The sequence below is a fragment of the Wolffia australiana genome, chromosome 12, assembly GCF_029677425.1.
Source record: "Wolffia australiana isolate 7733 chromosome 12, ASM2967742v1".
Lineage (NCBI taxonomy): Eukaryota > Viridiplantae > Streptophyta > Magnoliopsida > Alismatales > Araceae > Wolffia > Wolffia australiana.
The window spans coordinates 1,827,115-1,849,172 of record NC_135846.1 but is presented as its reverse complement, the minus strand read 5'-3'; the positions used below and the strand labels follow the sequence as shown (position 1 = coordinate 1,849,172).

General features: G+C 38.0%; 1 protein-coding gene and 1 long non-coding RNA gene across 7 annotated transcripts; both read right to left on the bottom strand.

The window, feature by feature from the left end:
- Positions 1-1,080: 1,080 nt before the first annotated feature.
- On the bottom strand, positions 1,081-3,189 carry LOC144710717 (uncharacterized). The gene is made up of 3 exons (XR_013583388.1): positions 3,020-3,189; positions 1,689-1,940; positions 1,081-1,272 (listed from the first exon to the last, which is right to left on the bottom strand). It is a non-coding gene; the product is annotated as an uncharacterized LOC144710717 (long non-coding RNA).
- Positions 3,190-14,930: 11,741 nt separating this feature from the next.
- LOC144710305 (polyamine transporter PUT1-like) lies at positions 14,931-19,553 on the bottom strand. 6 transcript variants are annotated; one of them, XM_078584035.1, is made up of 4 exons: positions 19,392-19,553; positions 18,455-18,552; positions 18,318-18,380; positions 14,931-16,702 (listed from the first exon to the last, which is right to left on the bottom strand). In XM_078584035.1, exons 2-4 carry the CDS (start codon positions 18,467-18,469, stop codon positions 15,290-15,292), a joined length of 1,491 nt encoding a protein of 496 aa, XP_078440161.1. In that variant the 5' UTR covers positions 18,470-18,552; positions 19,392-19,553; the 3' UTR covers positions 14,931-15,289. The 6 variants fall into 6 exon arrangements, with proteins under 6 accessions (XP_078440161.1, XP_078440163.1, XP_078440164.1 ...); XM_078584037.1 differs by having other exon boundaries at positions 14,931-16,699; XM_078584038.1 differs by having other exon boundaries at positions 18,318-18,373; positions 19,392-19,541.
- Positions 19,554-22,058: the final 2,505 nt, after the last annotated feature.

Genomic DNA, 22,058 nt, shown 5'->3' with positions numbered 1-22,058 from the left:
ACGTGGCCGCACGACAGGGCGTTACATGCACGAGTACATGTGGTGCCAGGTGTCTATCGTTGAATGGATGACAAGGAAAAAGCACATGGCGCATGCTGACGCGCCTCCGTGTTAGCTTGAGAAAGAGTAGTCTTTTTGTCTTTCGTGTTTTTTGTCATTTTCCCAATGCAGGTATACGTGGCACGGGAGAGAGAAATCCTAGAACGGAAGATGAGGAGATGCAGAAATTTGGAACCATGTGACTGTTTAATAAAAATTGAGGAAGCAGATGACCAAGAGAGCGAGAAAATCAATGCATCGGGTTTCTCCAACTTCAAACGTCCGTATAATTTGATCTACAACTCTAAGTGAGCTTAAATTTTCAGCACTGCTTCCTCCTCCTCTCCTCTTTCCATCCATACGTCCTGCTCTTATAAATAGAGGCATAGGTCACTGCGAAGTCCTTATTGAACTTACTTCTTACTTTTGGGGCTGATTGAAAGATAGTGAGGTTTGGGATCTATCGACTGTTTTCCTCGTGCTTGGATGTGCGGGGATAAATATTTGAGAAGAGGGCGAGCTGACTGGAAGAGGCGGAGTTTACTAACGCCACAATCGTCATGATCCTAGCTGGACGTAAAAATCTAAGTAAATGTCATTGCCTTATCTTATTTTGTTTCCCGACATCTTCATTAGAGCAATTAGACTTATCATTCCACTCCCTTAGGCACCCATTATACCGTCTCAATCTATATCTATATTTTCCTTGTATCACTATCTCACCTATCGGTGTCATTTTTTTAAATTTCTCCTATAACTGATAAACACTATTGTGAGCGAATTAAATCCTTAATTATCACTCACTTCGGAGACGGTCAATACTCATCACTTAAGTACGATTAAATATATATTTATTGAATTATCTCAATCAAAATTTTTATTATATACAACAAATTAAAACCCCTAAATTTTTTATATTGACACCCTATCCTCTTGCTCCCTCTGTTCTCTCTCTCCCTCTCCTTTTCTCCTACCTCTCTCCCTCTCTCGTCTTTAAAAGACATGTCGGTAATAGTGTTCGTTCTTTCTCTGGAAGGGGGGAAGTATAAAGTGTGAATTTCATTGATATCTTCTTTCTAAAGGAGGGCAAGAATTGAGGCGATATGCTAATAATACAACGGAAGTCTAATTAATTACTTCTTTCTCAAGCAGGGAAAGAAACAATTACGTCAGATAAGAAGATTCACGTTTATTATTCCTTCTTTCAGTTTACGCTCGTCTTCTGCCGCGGCGCTGTCGCAAAGAAACCATGTTTTTTTTTATTTCCAAGTAGAAGAAAACTTTTAAGAAACTAAAGGTGGAGAAAAGACAAATATGTTGGATAATCTTAGTTCTCAGAAAATTGGGACGGGAACATAGAGCGGAATATAAGGTGGATAGTCATTTTTTTTAATGAAAGCTAGAAAGAAAAATACCTATTCCCGTCCCAATAAATGATATAACCAGAAACTGATGTATAATTATTAATGAACAAACTAAAAGAAGTCAAAAAAACCCAGAAAAACTGAACGGAGAATAAAGTAAAAATTTGTTAGAAAATGATAGCGGAAAGAAGAATACGAAAGAAAATTAGAAAAACTGTGCGGGGTATGAAGCGGAAACAAATTTTAAATTGGAAACAAGACATAATACGATGATTTGGTAGTTACCTGTGCAGGTGATTCTTGGTTCCTCTTTTTTTTTTGTGCCGAAGCTGCCGCGCAGGAATTTGTCTTCGAGGTATAATATATATATGTATTAGTTAATTACTAGAGTCTTTATCTGATGTGGTTGAAGCCGGAGAAGGCAGCCTGGGCGGCCTTAATGGGGTTTTGGGCCGCCGTTTCTGGCGTGTCGAACACGTTCCAGAACCTCAGCGTTTCGTCCTCCGCCGCTGACGCCACCGTGTAACCATCCGGGCTCTTCTCGCAATAAGAATTAAAATAAAATCAGAAAAAAAAACAGGTCGAAAGATGATCATATATAAGAAAACGAAATCAAAGGGTATTATGATGAGATAAAAAAGAACATAAAAAAGTAAAAAACAGTAGAAAAAGAAAAGAGAAGAAAAAAATATCGAAAGAAAACCACGAGATCTGAAGGGGAAGGATCATGCTTCTGTTTTTTAAGGGCGACTAAGTGAGAAGATCAGTTGACAGAGAAAAACACGAATCGAAAAACGATCAAAAGAAGACAGAAAACAGAGAAAATATCAAAAGAAGATAGAAAGCAGACGAAAAACCAAAAAAAAAAGCGAATTAAAAAAAGGACAAAAAAGATGGAAGAGGAAAGAAAAAACAGATCAAAAGAAGGCAGACGCAGAAAAAACAAATTAGAAGAGGAGAAAAAAACGGAGCAAGAATAGATGTGAACATAATAGTCAACAGAAACATATCAGAAGAAAAAACAAGATGAGAAGAGGAAATAAACAGATCAGAAGAAAAATAAAGACCAAGTGATGAAGAAAAACAAGAAAACCGAGATTCGAAAGGATCAAGCAGACAGAAACCCAAAGAAAAAACAGCCCGTAAAAAAAAATAAAAAAAAAGACAAAAAAACAGAAAATATACAAAAAAAAACCGATAGAGGAGAAAAGAACAGATAGAAAGAGGATCAAGATGAGAAAAAACTGAAAAACAGCTTAAAAACAGAGCGAAAACATCGAAAATCAAGATCAGAATAGCGAATAAACACAAAAAACAGATGGAGATCCGAAGTCGAGAAGATCGGATGACAGAGAAAAAACAGATGGAAATAGGATCAAGATGAGAAAAAAATATCGAAAGAAGTCATGACACAGGATCCAAAGATTGACAGAGAAAAACAGATCGACAGAGGATCAAGATGAAAAAGTAAGGTCGAAAATCAAAAAACAGATCGGAAGTGGAGAAAAAACTGATCGGCAGAAAATATCAAAAGAAGAGAAACAAACAGCTCAAAAAATAAGTAACAAATCAAGATTGGAATCAAAATCGGAGAGCGACGGAATCAAAATCAGCACCTGCGCGAGGAAGAGGACGCGGGAGGTGTGGCTCTCTCTCTGTTTTTTATTTCACTTTTATCCATCCGTATCAACCTTGCTTACTCGCTAACTCTGTCTCGTTCTCTCTCCCTCTCTCTCCCCTATATATAAATATATATACATATATATATATATTTGTCTCTATCTATCTCTCCCATATCTCTCTCTCTATTTCTCTCTTCCTCGTTCGTTGGCCCTCCGTGTTGCTCTCTCTCTCTCTCTCTCTATACCTCGCTCGCTCGCTCGCTCGCTCTCCGTCACGCATGCCTATTCTATCTAAGTCTCTATCTTAGTGCCAAATATTTCCATTTATTAATACACCGTTGCTGATTTGGTCGTTGCAATCCGCGTGGGTGCGTTAAGTCCTATGATAGCCATTGATTACGAGCAATCCAAAGGCGGAGAGAAAACATCGGAATAAAAACCAAACGCTTTTCTACCGAGACACAAGCGCTTCCGTTGCGCTATAAATAGCGATGAAATCAGTCGACAAAGAGCATCGGCTGCATTCACAGACTAACAGACTTTCTTTCTCGAAGGTGCAATGGATAAAGCACAGAGCTGCGGAATTTGCACCAAGTCTTTCAAGAGCCCGATGGCATTGCGCGGGCACATGAGATGCCACACGAAGGAGGAGAGGAGACTCTCAAGAGAAGTACATTCCTAGAACGCCAACTGCGAGAACTTGATGATTATTTCGTCTTGGTGAGATCAAACTTGGAAAGGCAAAGAGTGAGAAGCGCGCGCACCGAAGTTAGGGATGAGTGTATGGCTGCTCTGTCCGATGCACATTCTTGTACAGAGGGAACTGGAGAAAATGAACCAGATATGGGTGAGTCTACCTCCCGAGTAACTCCAGCGATCAAGCGGCGGAAAGCAAATAAAAATTAGTCAATGAATGAACGTCCCTGAGCACACGACGAAGATATCTACAGGGAAAGATGGAGGCGGGCAGGAATTTAAAGTCGTTGATCTTCTCTTTGTACTTCTGATTCTTCTAACTGTATTAAATATCATTAATACAACATATATTAAAGTTTTCGTAAGAAGAGATGATGTGGTTTTTGATAGCCTCGTCGGCGCAGAGAAGAGCTGGATTCATGCGTTTAAATCGTGTCAATATCTCTCTCTCTGTCTCCCTCACACTCTCTCTCTCCCTCACACACTCTCTCTCTCCCTCTCTCTCTCTCTCTCTCGGTCTGTCTTTTATTTTCCAACTCTTTCTCCCTCTTTCTCTCTCTCTCTTTCTCTGCGTCTGTCGCTCTCGCTCTCTCTTCCTCTGTCTCTCCTCTCTTCTGTCTCTGTCTCTTTCTTTCTCTTTCTGTCTTTGTCTCTTTCTCCCTCTCCCCCTCCCTCTCTCTCTCTCTCTCTCTCGCTCTCATTCTCTCCCTGTCTCTCTCTCTCTCTCTTAATGTCTGTAAATCTATTTCTCTATCCCTTTCGCTCTCTCTTTCTGTCCCTTCCTCTTTCTCTCTCTGTCTCCCTCTCTCGCTTTTTCCTTCTCTGTCCCTTCCGCTATCTCTCGCTCTTTCTTTCTCCCTTTCTCTCTCTCTCTCTCTCGCTTTTTCCTTCTCTGTCCCTTCCGCTATCTCTCGCTCTTTCTTTCTCCCTTTCCCTCTCTCTCTCTCTCTCTCTCTCTCTCTCTCTCTCTCTCTCTCTCTCTCTCTCTCTCTCTCTCTCTCTCTCTCTCTCTCTCTCTCTCTCTCTCTCTCTCTCTTTCCCTCGCTTTTTCTTTCTCTCTTTAATCTTAGTTTTATTTATGATATTCAATACAGTTATACGAATCAGAAGTACAAAAAGAAAAGCAACGCCTTTAAATTCCTGCCCCCCTCCATCTTTCCCTGTAGATTTCTTCGTCGTCTGCTCAGGGACGTTCATTCATTGACTAATTTTTATTTGCTTTCCGACATGTTGGGCGCAAACACTCGCGGAAGCGTACTGGGACGTGAACACCTGCAGAAGATGTCGAGGAAGATCCCAAGACGATACGAGGAAAAACACCGAGGCGTAGTCGTTAGCCTCGTCACGTCCCCGCGTCGTCACCGTCAAGAGAGCACCAACTCCAAGAGTGAGAGAGAGAGGAAGAGGAAGAAATTTCCAGTTCAAAAGAACTTTCAACAAACTCTACTCAACTCAAAGGGAGAAAAGAAGAATACATCAAGGGATGTTAGGGTGAAGAAAACAAGGGAAATGGGGGGCCTTTTATAGGCAGAAGCCAAGGCCTAAACACCCCCTAAAAACTAGGCACGATCCTAGAAAGTAGGCACAATCCTATTTTCAAGGATAAGCTTGGTCATCCTACTTTCAAGGATGTACCAAGTCATCCTATTTTCTAGGATGTACAAAGTCAACCCCCACAATCCTGAAACCTAGGGCTGGGGGGTTTGACATTTCCAACAATCTCCACCTTGGCAAACTTCCCAGCTAGTGTACTTGTCACTCGATCGTCTTCAAGGTGCTCCACCTTCATCGAGGTACCATCTCCTTTTTCACTCATATGGCGTAGCCGCAAGTGCCATAATTGAGTGTCCTCAGTCGACGGCTCATGGGGTGTTGTTGTAGCAGCTCCACCTACAACGGTGCTCCCTTCAAGTCTGTAAATGTTGGCTCGTTGTCGACTCCCTTCATAATGACAAGAGAACCTTTACAAACTTTGAGCATCCCGTTCTTAGCCTGATAAGAACATCCATTTGCCTCTAGCACACCAAGTGAAATCAAGTTCTGATGCAAGGCCGGTACATGCCGCACGTTCCCCAGCTTTCTCACCCCGCCGTCAAATATCCGAAGCTTCACGCTCCCAATGCCAACAACCTCGCACGGAGCATTGTTTCCAATAGAAACACTCCCTGTCGAACTCCTATAGGAGTCAAACCAGGCAGCATGCGAACACATATGATAAGAGCAGCCGGAATCAAGGATCCACGTGTCCACCGACTCCGCAGTCGCAACAAGGGCAGAATAGACTTCACCATCATCACTATCCTCCACCTTTGCGACGTTGGCCGAACTCGTCTCTCCACCTGTTCCTTTATCACCATTCAGCTTCTGACAATCACGCCTTAAGTGCCCCTTTGCATGACACTTATGGCATTCCTGCTTTTTCAACCAGTTGGCCCTAGACCATCCCTTCTTCTTTTATCCGGTCTTGCTTCTCTCTCTCGTACCACCTCTTTCTTGCCCGCCTTCCACGAACAAAGCTTGACTCTGATCAGCATCTAACATTACTTAAGACTATATTATATTAATTTATATCTAACATTACTTAAGGCCCACATTTATGTCACATATTACACTCTCCCCTTATAATTACACCGTTATATTTTTTATTCATCTTCTTAACTATTTCTATTTTCTATGAAAAAAACATATGTTGCTACTTTATTTTCTTAAGAATATATTATATTAATTTCTATCTAATATTACTTAAGGCCCACATTTATGTCACATATTACACTCTACCCTTATATTTACCCCATCATATTTATTATTCATCTCCTTAACTATTTCTATTTTGTATGTGGGTTAGCAAGGACGGCGGGGGATGAGTTCAACCAATACCTGACGGAGGTCGTGCCTGATGACGGAGTCTTCACGCCACTATCCTGGTGGGCCAACACAGGTGCGAAGCATTTCCCCTTGCTTGCTGCCGTTACGAGGGAGCTGTTGTCCGTATGTGCGACAAGCGCACTTGCTGAGCGCATGTTCTCGGTGGGCAATGCTATTGTCATGTACAAGAGATCACGTCTGTCTCCAATCAGCATTGAAACTCTAATCACCATGACCGTTGGCTCCGTGCGGATAACAAATGATGGTACAATGACGTTTATCTCGCAACGATGATAAAGATGGTGTCGTCGCATGTATGAGAGGTACACATCAAAGTCAATAACTACATGTTTCCTTTTTTTAATGAAACCAATGTTTTCTTATTCTTCAACCTTCACTACACAAGTGACGACCGAGTGAGTACAAACCTCTAGCATCACAGTACTGGCGTGCTCCAATGCCCAGAGGAATAGCATGTTTTTTACATGGCATCCTTTGTTCAGGACTTTACACAGATGTCTGAAACAGTTTCTCAATTTAACTCAACACTCGTAATTATTTCTCTCAAGGCATATTTATTATCTCTACTATCTAACAAAGATATTGCTTATATTGTGTAATTTTATTTTCTTAAAATTACCGTATACTATATCACTAACAAATCAAAAAAAATTATGAAATCAAATTCAAGTCTAAAAAATTACTCCACAAATATTTTACAATCTCCCCTTACTATTAAGCCTTAAGTTTAATTATTACACTTACCAACAATTAAAATTATCTACTAAAGGCCCACAGTTAAGGCTCACATTTATGTCACATATTACACTCTCCCCTTATAATTCCACAGTCATGTTTTTCATCCATTTTCTTAACTATTTCTATTTTCTACCAAAAAAATAAAAATATGTCTCTATTTTATTTTCTTAAGACTATATTACATTAATTTCTATCAAACATTACTTAAGGCCCCTATTTATGTCACATATTACACTCTCCCCTTATAAATACACCGTCATATTTATTATTCATCTTCTCAATTATGTCTATTATCTATAAAAAAAGTAAAAACATGTCGCTGTTTTAGTTTCTTTAGACTATATTATATCAATAGTTATCTAACATTACTTAATGCCCACATTTACGTCACATATTATGCGCTCCACATATAATTACACCGGCATATTTTTTATTCTTCTTCTAAACGATTTCTATTTTCTACGAAAAAAATAAAAGTTTGTCGCTCTTTTATTTCATCAAGACTATATTATATTAATTGGTATCTAACATTACATTACGCCCACATTCACGTCACATAGTACACTCTCCCCTTATAATTACACCGTCATATTTGTGCTTCATCTTCTTAACTATTTCAATTTCTATGAAAAAAATAAAAATATGTCGCTATTTTATTTCTTAAGACTATATTATATTAATTTTGAATTAACATTACTTAGGGACCTCATTTTGTCACATATTACACTCTCCCCTTATAATTACATCGTCATATTTTTATTCATCTTCTTAACTATTTCAGTTTTCTATGAGAGAAAATAAAAATATTTCGCTCCTATATTTTCTTTAGACTATATTATATTAATTTCTATCTAACATTACTTAAGGCCCACATTTATGTCACATATTAGACTCTCCCTTTATAATTACACCGTCATATTTATTATTCATCTTCTTAACTATTTCTATTTTCTATGAAAAAGAAAATATGTCGCTACTTTGTTTTCTTAACAATATATTATACTATTTTCTATCTATAATTACTTAAGGCCCACATTTATGTCACATATTACACACTCCGCTTAAAATTACACCAGCATATTTTTTATTCTCCTTTAAACTACTAGTTTATACTAAAAAAAATCGAAGTATGTCGCTCTTTTATTTTCTTAAGAGTATATGATATTAATTCCTATCTAACATTACATAACGCGCACATTAATGTCACATTTTACACTTACCCATTATAATTACACTGTCCTTTTTATGTTCATCTTGTTAACCATTTCTATTTTCTTTAAAAAAAATAAAAATATGTCGCTATTTTATTTCTTAAGACAATATTATATTAATTTCGAAATAACATTACTTCGGGACGAAATTTATGTCACATATTACACTCTCCCCTTATAATTATACTGTCATATTTTTTATTCATCTTCTTAACTATTTCTATTTTCTATTAGACAGAATAAAATATGTCGCTACTATATTTTCTTAAGACTATATTATATTAATTTCTATTTAAAATTACTTAATGCCCACATTTATGTCACATCTTACACTCTCCCCTTATAACTACACCGTTATATGTTTGATTCATCTTCCCAACTATTTCTATTTTCTATTAGAGAAAAAATAAACATACGTCGCTCTTTTATTTTATTAAGACTATATTATATTAATTTCCATTTAACATTACTTAAGGCTTACACATATCTCACATATTACACATTCCCCTTATAATTACAGCGTCATATTTTTTCTTCATATTTTTAACTATTTCTATTTTCTACTAAACAAAATAAAAATATGTCACTCTTTTATTTTCCTAAGAGTATATGATATTAATTTCTATCTAACATTACTTGAGGCCGACATTTATGTCACATATTACACTCTCCGCATATAATTACACCGTCATATTTTTTATTTATCTTCTTAACGATTTCTATTTTCTAGGAAAAAAATAAAATCCTTTCACTCTTTTATTTTCTTAAGACTATATTATATTAATTGGTATGTAACATTACATTACGCCCACATTTATCTCACCTATTACATTCTCCCCTTATAATTACACCGTCATTTTTTTATTCATTTTTTTAACCATTCCTGTTTTCTATCAAAAAATAAAAATATGTCGCTATTTTATTTTCCTAAGACTATACTATATTAATTTCAATTTTCACATTTCATAATGCCCACATTTATATCACATATAACACTCACCCCTTATAATTACACCGTCATTTTTATATTCATCTTCTTAACTATTTTTATTTTCTATCAAAAAAAAAGATTGTGCTATTTTATTTTCATAAGACTATATTATATTAATTTCTATCTAACATTACTTGAGGCCAACATTTATGTCACATATTACACGCTCTGCTTATAATTACACTGGCATATTTTTTTCTTCATCTTTTTAACTATCTCTGTTTTATATTAAAAAAATCAAAATTTGTCGCTCTTTTATTTTCCTAAGACTATATTATATTGATTCGTATCTAACATTACATAACGCCAACATTTATGGCACATATTACACTCACCCCTGATAATTACACCATCCTTTTTCTTATTCATCTTGTTAACTATTTCTATTTTCTATCGAAAAAATAAAAATATGTTGCTCTTTTATTTTCCTAAGACTATATTAGATTAATTTATGATTAACATTACTTAAAGACCAAATTTATGTCACATATTACATTCTCCCCTTATAATTACCCTGTCATATTTTTTATTCATCTTCTTAACTATTTCTTTTTTCTATTAGACAAAATAAAAATATGTCGCTACTATATTTTCTTAAGACTGTATTACATTAATTTCTATCTAACATTACTGAAGGCCCACATTTATGTCACATATTACACTCTCCCCTTATAATAACACCGTCATATTCATAGTTTTTCTTCTTCTCTATTCCTATTTTCTATCCAAAAAAATAAAAAATTATCGGTATTTTATCTTCTTAAGGCTATATTACATTAATTTGAAATTAACATTACTGAAGGCCCACATTTTTGTCACTTACACTCTCCCCTTGTAATTACACCGTCATTTTTTTATTCATCTTCTTAACTATTTCTGTTTTCTATGAGAGAAAATAAAAATATGTCACTACTATATTTTCTTTATACTATATTATAATAATTTTTATGTAACATTACTTAAGGCCCATATTTATGTCACATATTACACTCTCCCCTTATAATTACACCGTCATATTTGTTGTTCATCTTCCTAACTATTTCAATTTCTATCAAAAAAATAAAAATATGTCGTTATTTTATTTCTTAGGACTATATTAATATTTGAATTCGCATTACTTAGGGACCTCATTTTGTCACATGTTACACTCTCCCCTTATAATTACATCGTCGTATTTTTTATTCATCTTCTTAACTATTTCAATTTTCTATGAGAGAAAATAAAAATATTTCGCTACTATATTTTCTTTAGACTATATTATATTAATTTATAACTAACATTACTTAAGGCCCACATTTATGTCACATATTACACTCTCCCTTTATAATTACACTGTTATATTTTTTATTCATCTTCTTAGCTATTTCTATTTTCTATGAAAAACAAATATGTCGCTACTTTATTTTCTTGACAATATATTATATTATTTTCTATCTAACATTACTTAAGGCCCACATTTATGTCACATATTACACTCTCCCTTTATAATTACACTGTTATATTTTTTATTCATCTTCTTAGCTATTTCTATTTTCTATGAAAAAAAAATATGTCGCTACTTTATTTTCTTGACAATATATTATATTATTTTCTATCTAACATTACTTAAGGCCCACATTTATGTCACATATTACACTCTTCCCTTTTTAATTACACTGTCATAGTTTTTATTTTTCTTAACTATTTCTATTTTCTATCAAAAAAAATAAAAATATGTCGCTATTTAATTTTTTGAAGGCTATATTATATTAGTTTCTATCTAACATTACGTATGGCCTACATTTATGTCACATGTTATTGTCTCCCGTTATAATTACATGGTCATATTTTTTATTCATCTTCTTAACTATTTTTATTTTCTATCAAGAAATTTAAAAATATGTCACTATTTAATTTTCTTAAGACTATATTATCTTAATTTCTATAATTGTTTAAGGCCCACGTTTTTATTACACTCTCCGCTTATAATTACACTGTCATTTTTTTTTTTGTTTAACTATTTCACTCGCCTAATAATTACACTCTCCCCTTCTTAACTATTTCTATTTTCTATTAGAAAAAAAATATGTCGCTATGTTATTTTCTTAAGACTATATTATATTAATTTCAGATTAACATTACTCAAGGCCCACATTTATATCACATATTACGCTCTCCCCTTATCCACTTTTATCCACTTCTTCTTCAGTTATAATATTCTAAAATTTCTTTCTAGACTTGAAAATATCACCGTGACCAAATATCTAGTCTCTTAGTGCAGAGTACTCGTAGGCAATTATTAGCTACTTAATGAATGATTCAATCTCTTCCTGGATATGAATTTAAATTCAGCTTGTATTGACCTATTATTGTTGTTAATTTATTGGAATTCATATTTTCAAGTATGATTACTGTTTTGTCCTTATGTGCTAATCATACAAACACTCCTCTATAATAATAGTTTATGCACAAGGTGATCGCATTTCCTTGTCTGCATGATTAAGAACGTCCTCTATATCTTAACGTTCACATATACTAATCAAACACTTTTCGTGGTCTTGGTCGGTTCACCCCTTTGCACTCACGATGACTGTTTAAACCTATAGAGGCCTTTGTATCGGCAATGTCTACATCTTGTCCAAATGGCATAGGCTCTCCTTCGGCTCCTAGCTGCCGAAATCTTATCGATTGATCATTTTCTAAATGTTTGGAACCCCGATTGTTTCTGTCCAATCATGAGATGTGTCTTCTACATGAGCCACCAATTCCCCTAGGTCCCTTGGAAGGTGAGGCCCATAATATAAGGTTTTCTCGTCATTGTGATGTCCTCCGTGACATGGCAATGTTTTCCAAAAAAATATCATAATACATAAATATATCTCATAATGTTGTCATTGACTACCTTACATAGATACATCTAAATGCTCTATGTGATAATTTTTGAGTGTGTATATGTTATGAGGTAGGATTTGTTTCCTCCTCCTCAAGACATTATAGGTCCATTTTTTTAAAAAAATGAGTATCAATTAATGGTGCATCACATTCAAATATATTGTGGAACATTTCCATCTAACAGCTGTGCTTTAGTGACCTCTGACAAAAGCGAATTAGTATTTTCTTTTATCACCTTCTGCTTTGCTAATATTCATACATGTTTCATAGATCACTCTTGTTTTCTCAAATGATTGTTTAGTTTCTTCGTTCATAAACTATTAATTATTATGTACTGATTACTGCAGTGTAATGTAGAGTCAGACTTTTGGGCTGTACCATTTAAAATTACCACATCACTTAATTTTATAGCGCATGTTCTTGGTGTGATTTTGTATTGATGTTTCCTGTAATGAGTACCACAGTTTAGCCCTCAAAGGTCATCTCATTTTGAAGATTTGGATATGGGGCATCATGCGTCATTTTTGAAATCTGGTTTGACGCTTGGTTATAAAAGAAAAACTCTTGAGAAGTAGGGTATTTGGGGTATAAGATTTGAGGCAACTCTCCTCTCTAAGTAACATGTTGATTGGTGCTTCAAAGGTTGGAACTCTATCCTGATTTATAACCATTGTCATGTCTTTAGAATGTTCAATAGGGAGTTTAATCCAGATATAAATTTATGAAAATCATTTTCCTTCAACTCGGGGTCTTCCACATGATGATAGTGGTCCAGTTTGGTCTACATGGTTCCAAGAAGTTGCATAAGCATACATACTTGTGTAATTTCACTTTGAGCACATCTTGTGCACCGGATACCATAATTTTGAGGATGACTCAATGCAGATAATAGATTGTTGAATTGAGAGATGCATATGCAATAAGAGCCAGTCTTGAATGAGAGTGTCAGCCTCCAACTAGCTTTCCTACAAAGGCTTGTTCTCACTACTGGGCGTATCTGGTAAATGTTCTATTGTCCTACTTAGTTGGATTCTTTTCAGAAATTCAGACCACTATAGAAGGTTAGGTCCTTTTAGTTAAAAGAATTTTGGTAAATGTTGGGAAGTTTGTAAATTTTCTCTGTAAACTCAGCCAGATGTCACATGTACAAGAGACATAAGAGATGGATCCATTTATCATTCAATAAACGAGGAAAATAAACGCCAGAAAATAGTGGATCAATGGCTTGTCAGACTATATTCTTAAAATGAGACTTGTGGCCTTAGACTCACCAATTTATTTTCGTGCTTAACCACCTTTAGAAGTTTTCTCAAACCATTTAATCAATACTCAGCTTAGAGTCATTGATTGATAAAGGACCTAACCAAGAGCTCTTCTGATAATGACAATAGAAGTAGAAAGATCATGGTTCATAATCAAGGATAATAGATAGAGCTCGTGCTGCGTGGTCCACACAACTACAACCTACTGGACCCCCATCCCAGAGTTCTGTTTAGAGGGAATTGTTTTGAAACATTAACCAGTAGAATATGGAGAACGTATTAGAGAGGACAAACCCTTGTGAGCATCGAATTTATACACCATTTTGAAGTAGAGTTCCGTAAACTTATTTCATCACAGTGGATGAGTGACAAATGATATACAATGACATTAAAGGAATGACATGTTCTGTATACGATGGCTTGGACATGATGGGATGGACGATGGTTGGTGAGGGACAATAGTGTGATGTGGATTTTGTCATGCCCTCTATCCCATCATGCTTTCCAGGATTTTGTTGAGTTAAGCAACAGCAAGGAAAACTCGATTTGCAATATTAATCCTACTGCTTTAATCTAACTGAACATAAACTTAGCATGTATGCTCCCTCCCACCGTTTACATCTGTCCTGTTTTCATCACCCATCATTAGAATACTCGTTCCCTCCTCATCCCATCTCCACATGGTGTCCTCAACACAGTGGGTTAAAGGACATTTGAGCAATTACATAATTTACTCGTTTGATTTGAAACTTTTCAAAACTCTCTCTCCCTGACTTTCTCTCTCTCTCTCTCTCTCCCTCTCTCTCCATAACACCAACTCTCTTAAGGTTTCCCTCTTCCTTTTCTCTCTCTCAAACTCCCCCCTCACTCTCTCTACCTCTAAAAGTCCCTCTCTCTCTTGGACTCCCTCTCTATCTCTCTTGCAATCCCTCTCTATTTGTCTCTTGACCACCTTCTCTCTCTTCAACTCCCTCTCTCTCTCCATCTCTCTCTTTGTCTCTTGAACACCTCTCTCTTCAACTCCCTCTCTCTTTTTGTCTCTTGAACTCCCTATATTTGAGTCTCCCTATATCTCTATTGGGCTCTCTCTCTCAAGCTTCCTCTTTCTTGTACCCTCTCTCTCTCTCAGACTCTCTCTCTTTCACTCTTATCTCCAGAACTCACTCTCTCTCTCAAACTCCCCCTTTCCTTCTTAGACTCTCTCTCTCTCCATCTCCCTCCCAATCTCTCTCAGACTTCCTCCAAAAAAATAGCAAAGCAAATAATGAAAAAAAACTGTTTCTCATCCAAAAAAAAAGCACACACACACATGCTGCTCTGTTATTAGTTCAAAAAAAAAGCGCACACGAATTTCCGTCCCGGGATGAATTTTTCATCCTGGGACGCAAAAACCATCCCTGCACTATAGTCTGAGCAAGTATTTTAAAAAATACCAAAGCAAATAATGAAAAAAAAACGCTAAAAAACAGTTTCTCATCCAAAAAAATAAAAAGCACACACACCCAACAAACCCACATGCTGCTTGCTCTCTATAAATATACATAAAGGAGAAGACAAAAAACAAAAAAAAAAAAAACCACCAGAAATTAGAAAAAAAAAAGGAGATGGATCAGAAGGCAAGGTCAGAGGCGGGGAGAAACCTGAGCCAGCGGCGGTTCCTTGCGAGCTCGAGCAAGGGATGAAGCAACAGCCCGACTCCGACGGCTACGAGACTGACGGCCAACACCTTAAACGTGGACAGCGCAAGCACCACCCCAATGAGCGCCGTGGGCGGGGCCAGCATCGCCACGCACCCGCCCGTCCCAAGCGGCACCCTAAACCCACCCCCGCCTTCCCCCACCCTCCTCACCCTCAGCCTCACAAACGCCACAAACTCCATCACCATCCCCACACAATAAAGAAAATTCTCCGCCGCGACGATCTCCTGAAAGCTCAGCCACGACAGCACCGCCACCCCCGCGGCGGAGAACAAAATCCCCGCCGCCGGCGTCCCGTACTTTGACCTCCTGGCGAAGACCTCCGGGAGCATCCCCCGCTCGGCCATGCCGAGCAGCTGGAACGAGTCGCTGCTCATCTCGGCCAAGAACATGCCGGCGTTGGAGACGGCGGCCGCGGCCTGGACCCAGGCCCCGAGCGCGGGCCCGCCCAGGGCCCGCGCCGCGACCGCGAAGAACCCGTCGGTCCAGTCGGCGCGGTCGGCGGCGACCGCGCCGGTGGCGGCGAGGAGGGGGACGAGGTAGGCGAGGACGACGAGGAGGAGCGCGTAGAGGAGGGCCCGGGGGAGGGTCTTCCTCGGGTTGTGGACCTCGCCGGCGAGCGTGCTGACCGAGTCCCAGTAGTTGAGGTTCCAGAAGAGGGTGTTGAGGTAGAGCCCCCAGTCGGGGGGGCTCGGGGGGGGGCCGAGCCAGCGGGCCGGGTCGAGCCGCGGGGCGGCGAGCGCGGCCATGGCGAGGAAGGGGAGGAGGGAGAAGGCGCCGAGGAGGACGGCGGCGCGGCCGACGACGACGAGGCCGCGGTAGTTGAGGAGGGTGAGGGCGGCGGTGAGGAGGAGGGCGGAAACGGAACGGGGGGCACCGGCGGCGACGGAGGGGACGGAGGATTGGAGGTAGTCGAGGAAGAGGACGGGGTAGAGGGCGTTGTCGATGACGCCGCTGAGCCACTTGAGCCAGCCCTGCTGGAACCCCCAGAAGGGGCCCAGCGCGGCGGAGACCCAGACCACGTAGCCGCCGTTTTCCGGGAAGAGGGTGCCCAGCTCGGCCGTGATGAGGGCCTCCGGCACGCTCCAGACGAGGGGGAAGAGGAGGAAGCCCAGCAGGGCCAGCAGCGGACCGGCGGCGCGGACGCTGTCTTCCACGCCGAAGGGCCCGCCGGAGACCTCGTAGAAGATGAGGAAGACCAAGGGGAGGACGGATACCTTGCGGAACGAACCGGCGTCGTCGTCCTTCTCCGCCGCGGCGGTGCCGTCGTTCTCGGGGAGGACGCTGTATTTTGAATCGCCCGCCATGCTGCTGGCTACTCTCTGCTGCAGTCGGAGGAAGAGGGTGGCTGTCATGGTTTCTGGACTTGATCGGAGTATGAGCTTGCTTGTGTATGTTTTTTTTTTCGTGCGAAATGTTATAGGTATGCATTTGTGGAGAATCAAGAATTTGAAGCAAATTATGACTTCGATGCAGTTGTCATGAAAATCTTGTTCATTTGAACCGAGTGATGGATGCATTTGATGCGCGTTTTCTTGTTTTTTTTTTGTTGGATTTTCGTGCGGAATGTTATGTACGCATTTGTGGGGAATCAAGAATTTGAAGCAACTCATGACTTTGATGCAGATGTCATGAAAATATAGTTCATTTGAACCGGGTGATGGATGGATTTGATGCGCATTTTCTTGTTTTCTGTTCGATGTTCGTGCGGAATGTTTGTAATGCATTTGTGGGGAATCAAGAATTTGGGGCAACTTATGATTTTGATGCATTTCTCATGAAAGTCTCGTTCATTCGGACCAAGTGATCGATGGATTTGATGCGCGTTTTCTTGTTTTTTGTTCGATTTTCGTTCGCAATGTATGTATTCATTCAGAGAATCAACAATTTGAAGCAACTTATGATTTTGATGCGTTTGTCATGAAAATCTTGTTCATTCGGACCAAGTGATTGATGCATTTTGATATGTGTATTCTTCTTTTTTTGTTCGAATTTCGTGCGGAATGCACGCATGTAGAGAAATAATGATTTGGGGCAACTGATGATCTTGATGCATTTGTGACGAAAATCTTATTCATTCGACCCAAGTGGTTGATGCATTTTGATATGCGTTTTCTTGTTTTTTTGTTCGATTTTCGGGCAGAATGCATGCATGTAGAGAAATAATGATTTAGGACAAGTGATGTTTTTGATGCATTTGTGACGTAATTTCTTTTTCCTCCTAGTAATTCATTCGAACCAAAAAATTGACGCATTTGCTATGCGTTTCTTGTTTTTTGTTCGATTTCGTGCGGAATGTATGCATTTAGAGCATTAATAATTTGAACCACTTGAGGATTTTGAATGCATTTTTCATTCGAACCAAAAGATTGATGGATTTGATCTGTGTTTTCTTCTTTCGGATTCGACTTACGGGCGGAATATGTGCATTTATAAAAATAAAAATTTCAAGCAATTGATGATTTTGACGCATTAGTTACGAAAATCTTATTGATTTGAACCAAGTGATTGACGCATTTGATATGCATTCCGCACGAATTTCGAGAACCAAAATTCGATGCATTTGATGCGAAAATCTTGTTTGTACCAGTAATTTAATTTGTGTGGGTGCTCATATTTCTGGCTCAGCTTTTTGATGATGGCCATGCAAAGCGATCGGTGCTCCTGTGAATGATCTTGGTCAAAGCTTCCAGCAAGATCATGCTCGATAATTTAGATTTCATGGGAGAATCAAGGATTTGAGTAAACATGAAAGTTTATCAAGTTCGTGCAAATGCATTTATGTTCTTGGTTCAAGTTTCTGGCAAGATGATGCATATTAGTTTAAATTTATAGGGAGCATCAACGATTTGAGCGACATGATGCACAGGGAAGGATGATGCATGCAGCGGTAAAATAGTTCATTTTATTTTGAAAAAGAAGAAGATAAGAATGTCGTACCAGAATGGCGGTCGATCCGGCTAATCGATCGTCTTCATTCGCGTTATCCCCAAAGGCTGTTCGCTACAAGCATCGTCGGTGAGATCGCCGCAGAGATTTATTTTCAAAAAGAGAAGAAATTTTCGTGGAAATCTCACCTTCCGAGGCAGCATGAAGCGATGCTTCAAGAAAAGAACGCGAAAGTAAAAGAAATTAGAAGGAAGGCCATCGGCTTCGGCGATTTTTGTACGAACTTCTGCAACATTCAAATTCACAGAAAAATTTTGAGCCTTTCAAAAGTCTGACAAAAATTGTTGGAATAAGAAAAAAAATTTAGACAGAGTGTACGGATGAGTTCGTCTATGGCAAGATGAATAAAAATTTGCAATTTTGAATATTACTAGACCTGAAAGACCTAAAAAACTTCTAATTGAACCTATAGGATCCACTTTATTTCTCTTTTATCCCTTTGCCGGAATGTGGAAGAAATGTTCGGCAGAGAGTTTCACCGCAATGATCGAGAGAAATTACAGAAGGTAAAACAATGTTCTCAAGAAATAGGAATTTTCTTGATAATTCAGAAACAAAATTCGCAGAAAATCCTCGTATGAACGCCACAGACGCGCGCTAAAAGCTTCGAATCCTGGTCGGCGATGCTTCCTAAACGAGATCGTCGCAGAGACTTAAAGAAAAACAAAAAACAAACAAACTGCGCAGAATCTCACCTTCCGATGCATCATGGATCGATAATTCTAGAAGCGATGATGAAAGAAGATGAAAGTGGAGGAAGCATGTACGAGCTTCTACAGCATTCAAATGATTCTTTGCGCCGGAATTATAGAGAAATAATCGCCGGAGACTTCCACCGCAATGCAATTGCTCGAGAGAAATCACAAAAAAGAAAAAAAAATCAATCTCTGGAACGATTCGGAAGAAAAAATCGCATTAAAATCCTCCATTAAATGCTTCCAGAAACGTACACGGAATCATCGAGAGAACAGATCATTCTCGAGAAATCAGAAGTTTACTCGACGATTCGGAAGAAGAAAAATATCAGCAAATCCTCGAACGAATGTGATAACTGCACCTACTTACCTCCTCCAGCAGAAGAAGATTGAAGAACAGTGGCGATCTCTACGATTAGCAAAACCGCAGATCTGACACTCCGACAGCCTTCTAAAACCTTCGCTGCAGCGGTTATGGCGGGAGATTTGAGATTTCCTTCGCAGACGATCGCAAGATCTCTTCAGTTTTGGGGAAAGATACTTATCAATTTATAATCACGAACAAGCGGTCTGCTACGGTGCAGGTGAAGTTTAATATCTTCTTAAAATGATCCTATGCTCTTGCCGTTTCAGTGCTGGATCATGTTAACGACAAGGTTCGGCGGATCACGGAACGTTAGTTTATCCGTCGAAGTCCAGCACGTGGCAGTAGTCCAAATGTACCTTGTGCTGCTGTCAAAACTCGGTGAGGATTCCAATGTGGATTATTTATTTAAATAATGAATATATGGATACATGGAAAACATGGAAAATAATATATGGCATGAATAAACCATGCTCAAATGAACGAATATTGAGGTGATTATATGTAATCGAGTATGTGTTTAGTTTTAATAAAATGTTAAATCAAGATCCGCTTTTGAATATATTTTTTTTCTATTGGACTTTGCCTAAAAAACTGTTGGTTGTTTGGGATGTAGAAACTACAGCAGTAGTATCTTATTGTTTGTGTATTAATTTCTTCAGCACAAAGTGAATAAAACTATACATTTTCAGGGTAGCCCCTTTTTCATCATTGTAATTAAATCAAGTTTGGTTGATTAGTTATTGTTTCATTCTTTTGGCAGATCGACATGAAAATAAGGGCTGTTTTGTTCTTACATAACTGTTCTTCCCTTCCTATGATACGAGGGGGTCCCTGGGAAGATAACACACTTATTTTCTGTTCTCATAATTTTACCCCTATATATTAGTACTAGTAAGTGTATTTTTTGGGTCTAAAATCAGCCATTTTACTAAGAAATTAGTAAGAAATCAGCCATTTTTTTTCTAAAATGGTGTATAGGAGTTAGAGTTACTGGTAATAAGTTTAAATATATTATATTAGAAAAGTTTAAATTATAAATGAAAGAGCAAGGATTGGTAGTGAGGCTTTGCCGATTGAGAAATCCCAGTACTAATGAGATAGCCATAGAGAATGAAATAAATTACAAATATAACAGAAAAATATACATTCATAGATAGAATTTTATTTCTTACCTTTTCTTGAATTTATTTGATTCTCCAAGGAAGGAAAACATCGAGAGATACCATTCATAGAACGAAAGCTTAAATTCAAAGAGTGAAAAAATAAACATGAAAACTGAATCACCACATAAAATAAAAATAAAGAGACATTTTTCATCACAAATCATTTTCTATACACGTTCTTCTTTTCAAGTGGGGATTTGAAATCTCAACGATATAGAACTGACAATATGAAAAAAGAGAGGAAAGAAAGAAAATTGGTATAATAAAAGTAAAACAAATACATAAAGAGAAATTTTAGTTTAGGGTCAAATAAGGTAACCATAAACCTTGTCATTTAGTTAATTCCGTCGTATTTATATATGAGTTATTTTAGGTTAGACTTATCTGATTGAGTTTAAGAAAATATATTCTCGATAAGGATTAGTGTTTTATTTTAGAAGAAATTAAAGGAGTGAAGTAACATTTAGGAAACCAAAGGGGTTATTAAAAGAGATATTGATATTTATTGAGGTGAATTTGAGTTATTCAAAGATGAAATTAGTTCTTGAATACATGATCTGACTTGGTGAATTATGATGTGATTGGATTACATAGATCACTAGTTTTTTAGCATGTGTTCTAACTATTCATATTTGAAGTGTACTTGAGAATGACATCAAAGTATCCAAAGAGAATATCGCTATCTGGCCTCAATCATATGATGAGTATGGTCAGCCTTATAGCCATTAGTCTGGAGAGAGACATTAAGGATAGATGGTTGGTTCTATTTAGTAGAAAGATTTCATTGAATTGATCCATAAGGATCCCTAAATGGTATAATACCACATTATTAATCAGGTTAATTTGCGTCACTATTGTGTAAGTGGACCTTAAACTTGAGACACCAATTAAGTCTCATGGACAAAGAGTTGTTTAAACTATGACCTATGGGTTCCCTATCATGGGATTCTAAAGAGTCTTAGTTTAAGTGCATCAAGAAATTCTCGAAGAGGATTGAGTGGTCAATATGGGATCACGTGCCCTCGTTATAAGAGGAGACAACTTAACTAAGATGATGTGATGAAGTCCTTGGCCAAGACACTAAATATGAAATAAGAGTTCTCCAATAAGCTCTGAATGCATTATTACTAACTCGAATGACCGGTTAGGGTTTGACATTTGACTATACCCTAAGCATCGAGTTCGAAGGCTTTTATGAAAAAGACTCACTTAGTATAAATGCCCTAAAAAAAGTTCATCCATGCCAGAATTGTTTAGGGCCCTTCCCTTTCTTCTCCCTTCTCCCCATAGCTACTCTCCATTCTTGATACGATTAGGAAGGTGTAATGACGAGGACGAAGCGTGAATGGAGCTCATTAAGGTGGAGGAGGAGATTTGATGTGTCGAGAATCATGTGGATATGTCTAGAGACTGCACACATGGGTGGCTTGACACAATCCACTCAAGGATCTAGGAAATCATGGATGTGATCTGTGCCCAAATGATTTGATTCATGTTTTTATAGATG

Excerpts from the sequence above, each read along its gene's own strand:
- LOC144710305 (XM_078584035.1), bottom strand. Across the intron at positions 16,703-18,317 it reads CCGGATCGACCGCCATTCTG|CAGAGAGTAGCCAGCAGCAT; the intron begins GTACGACATTCT and ends CTCCGACTGCAG.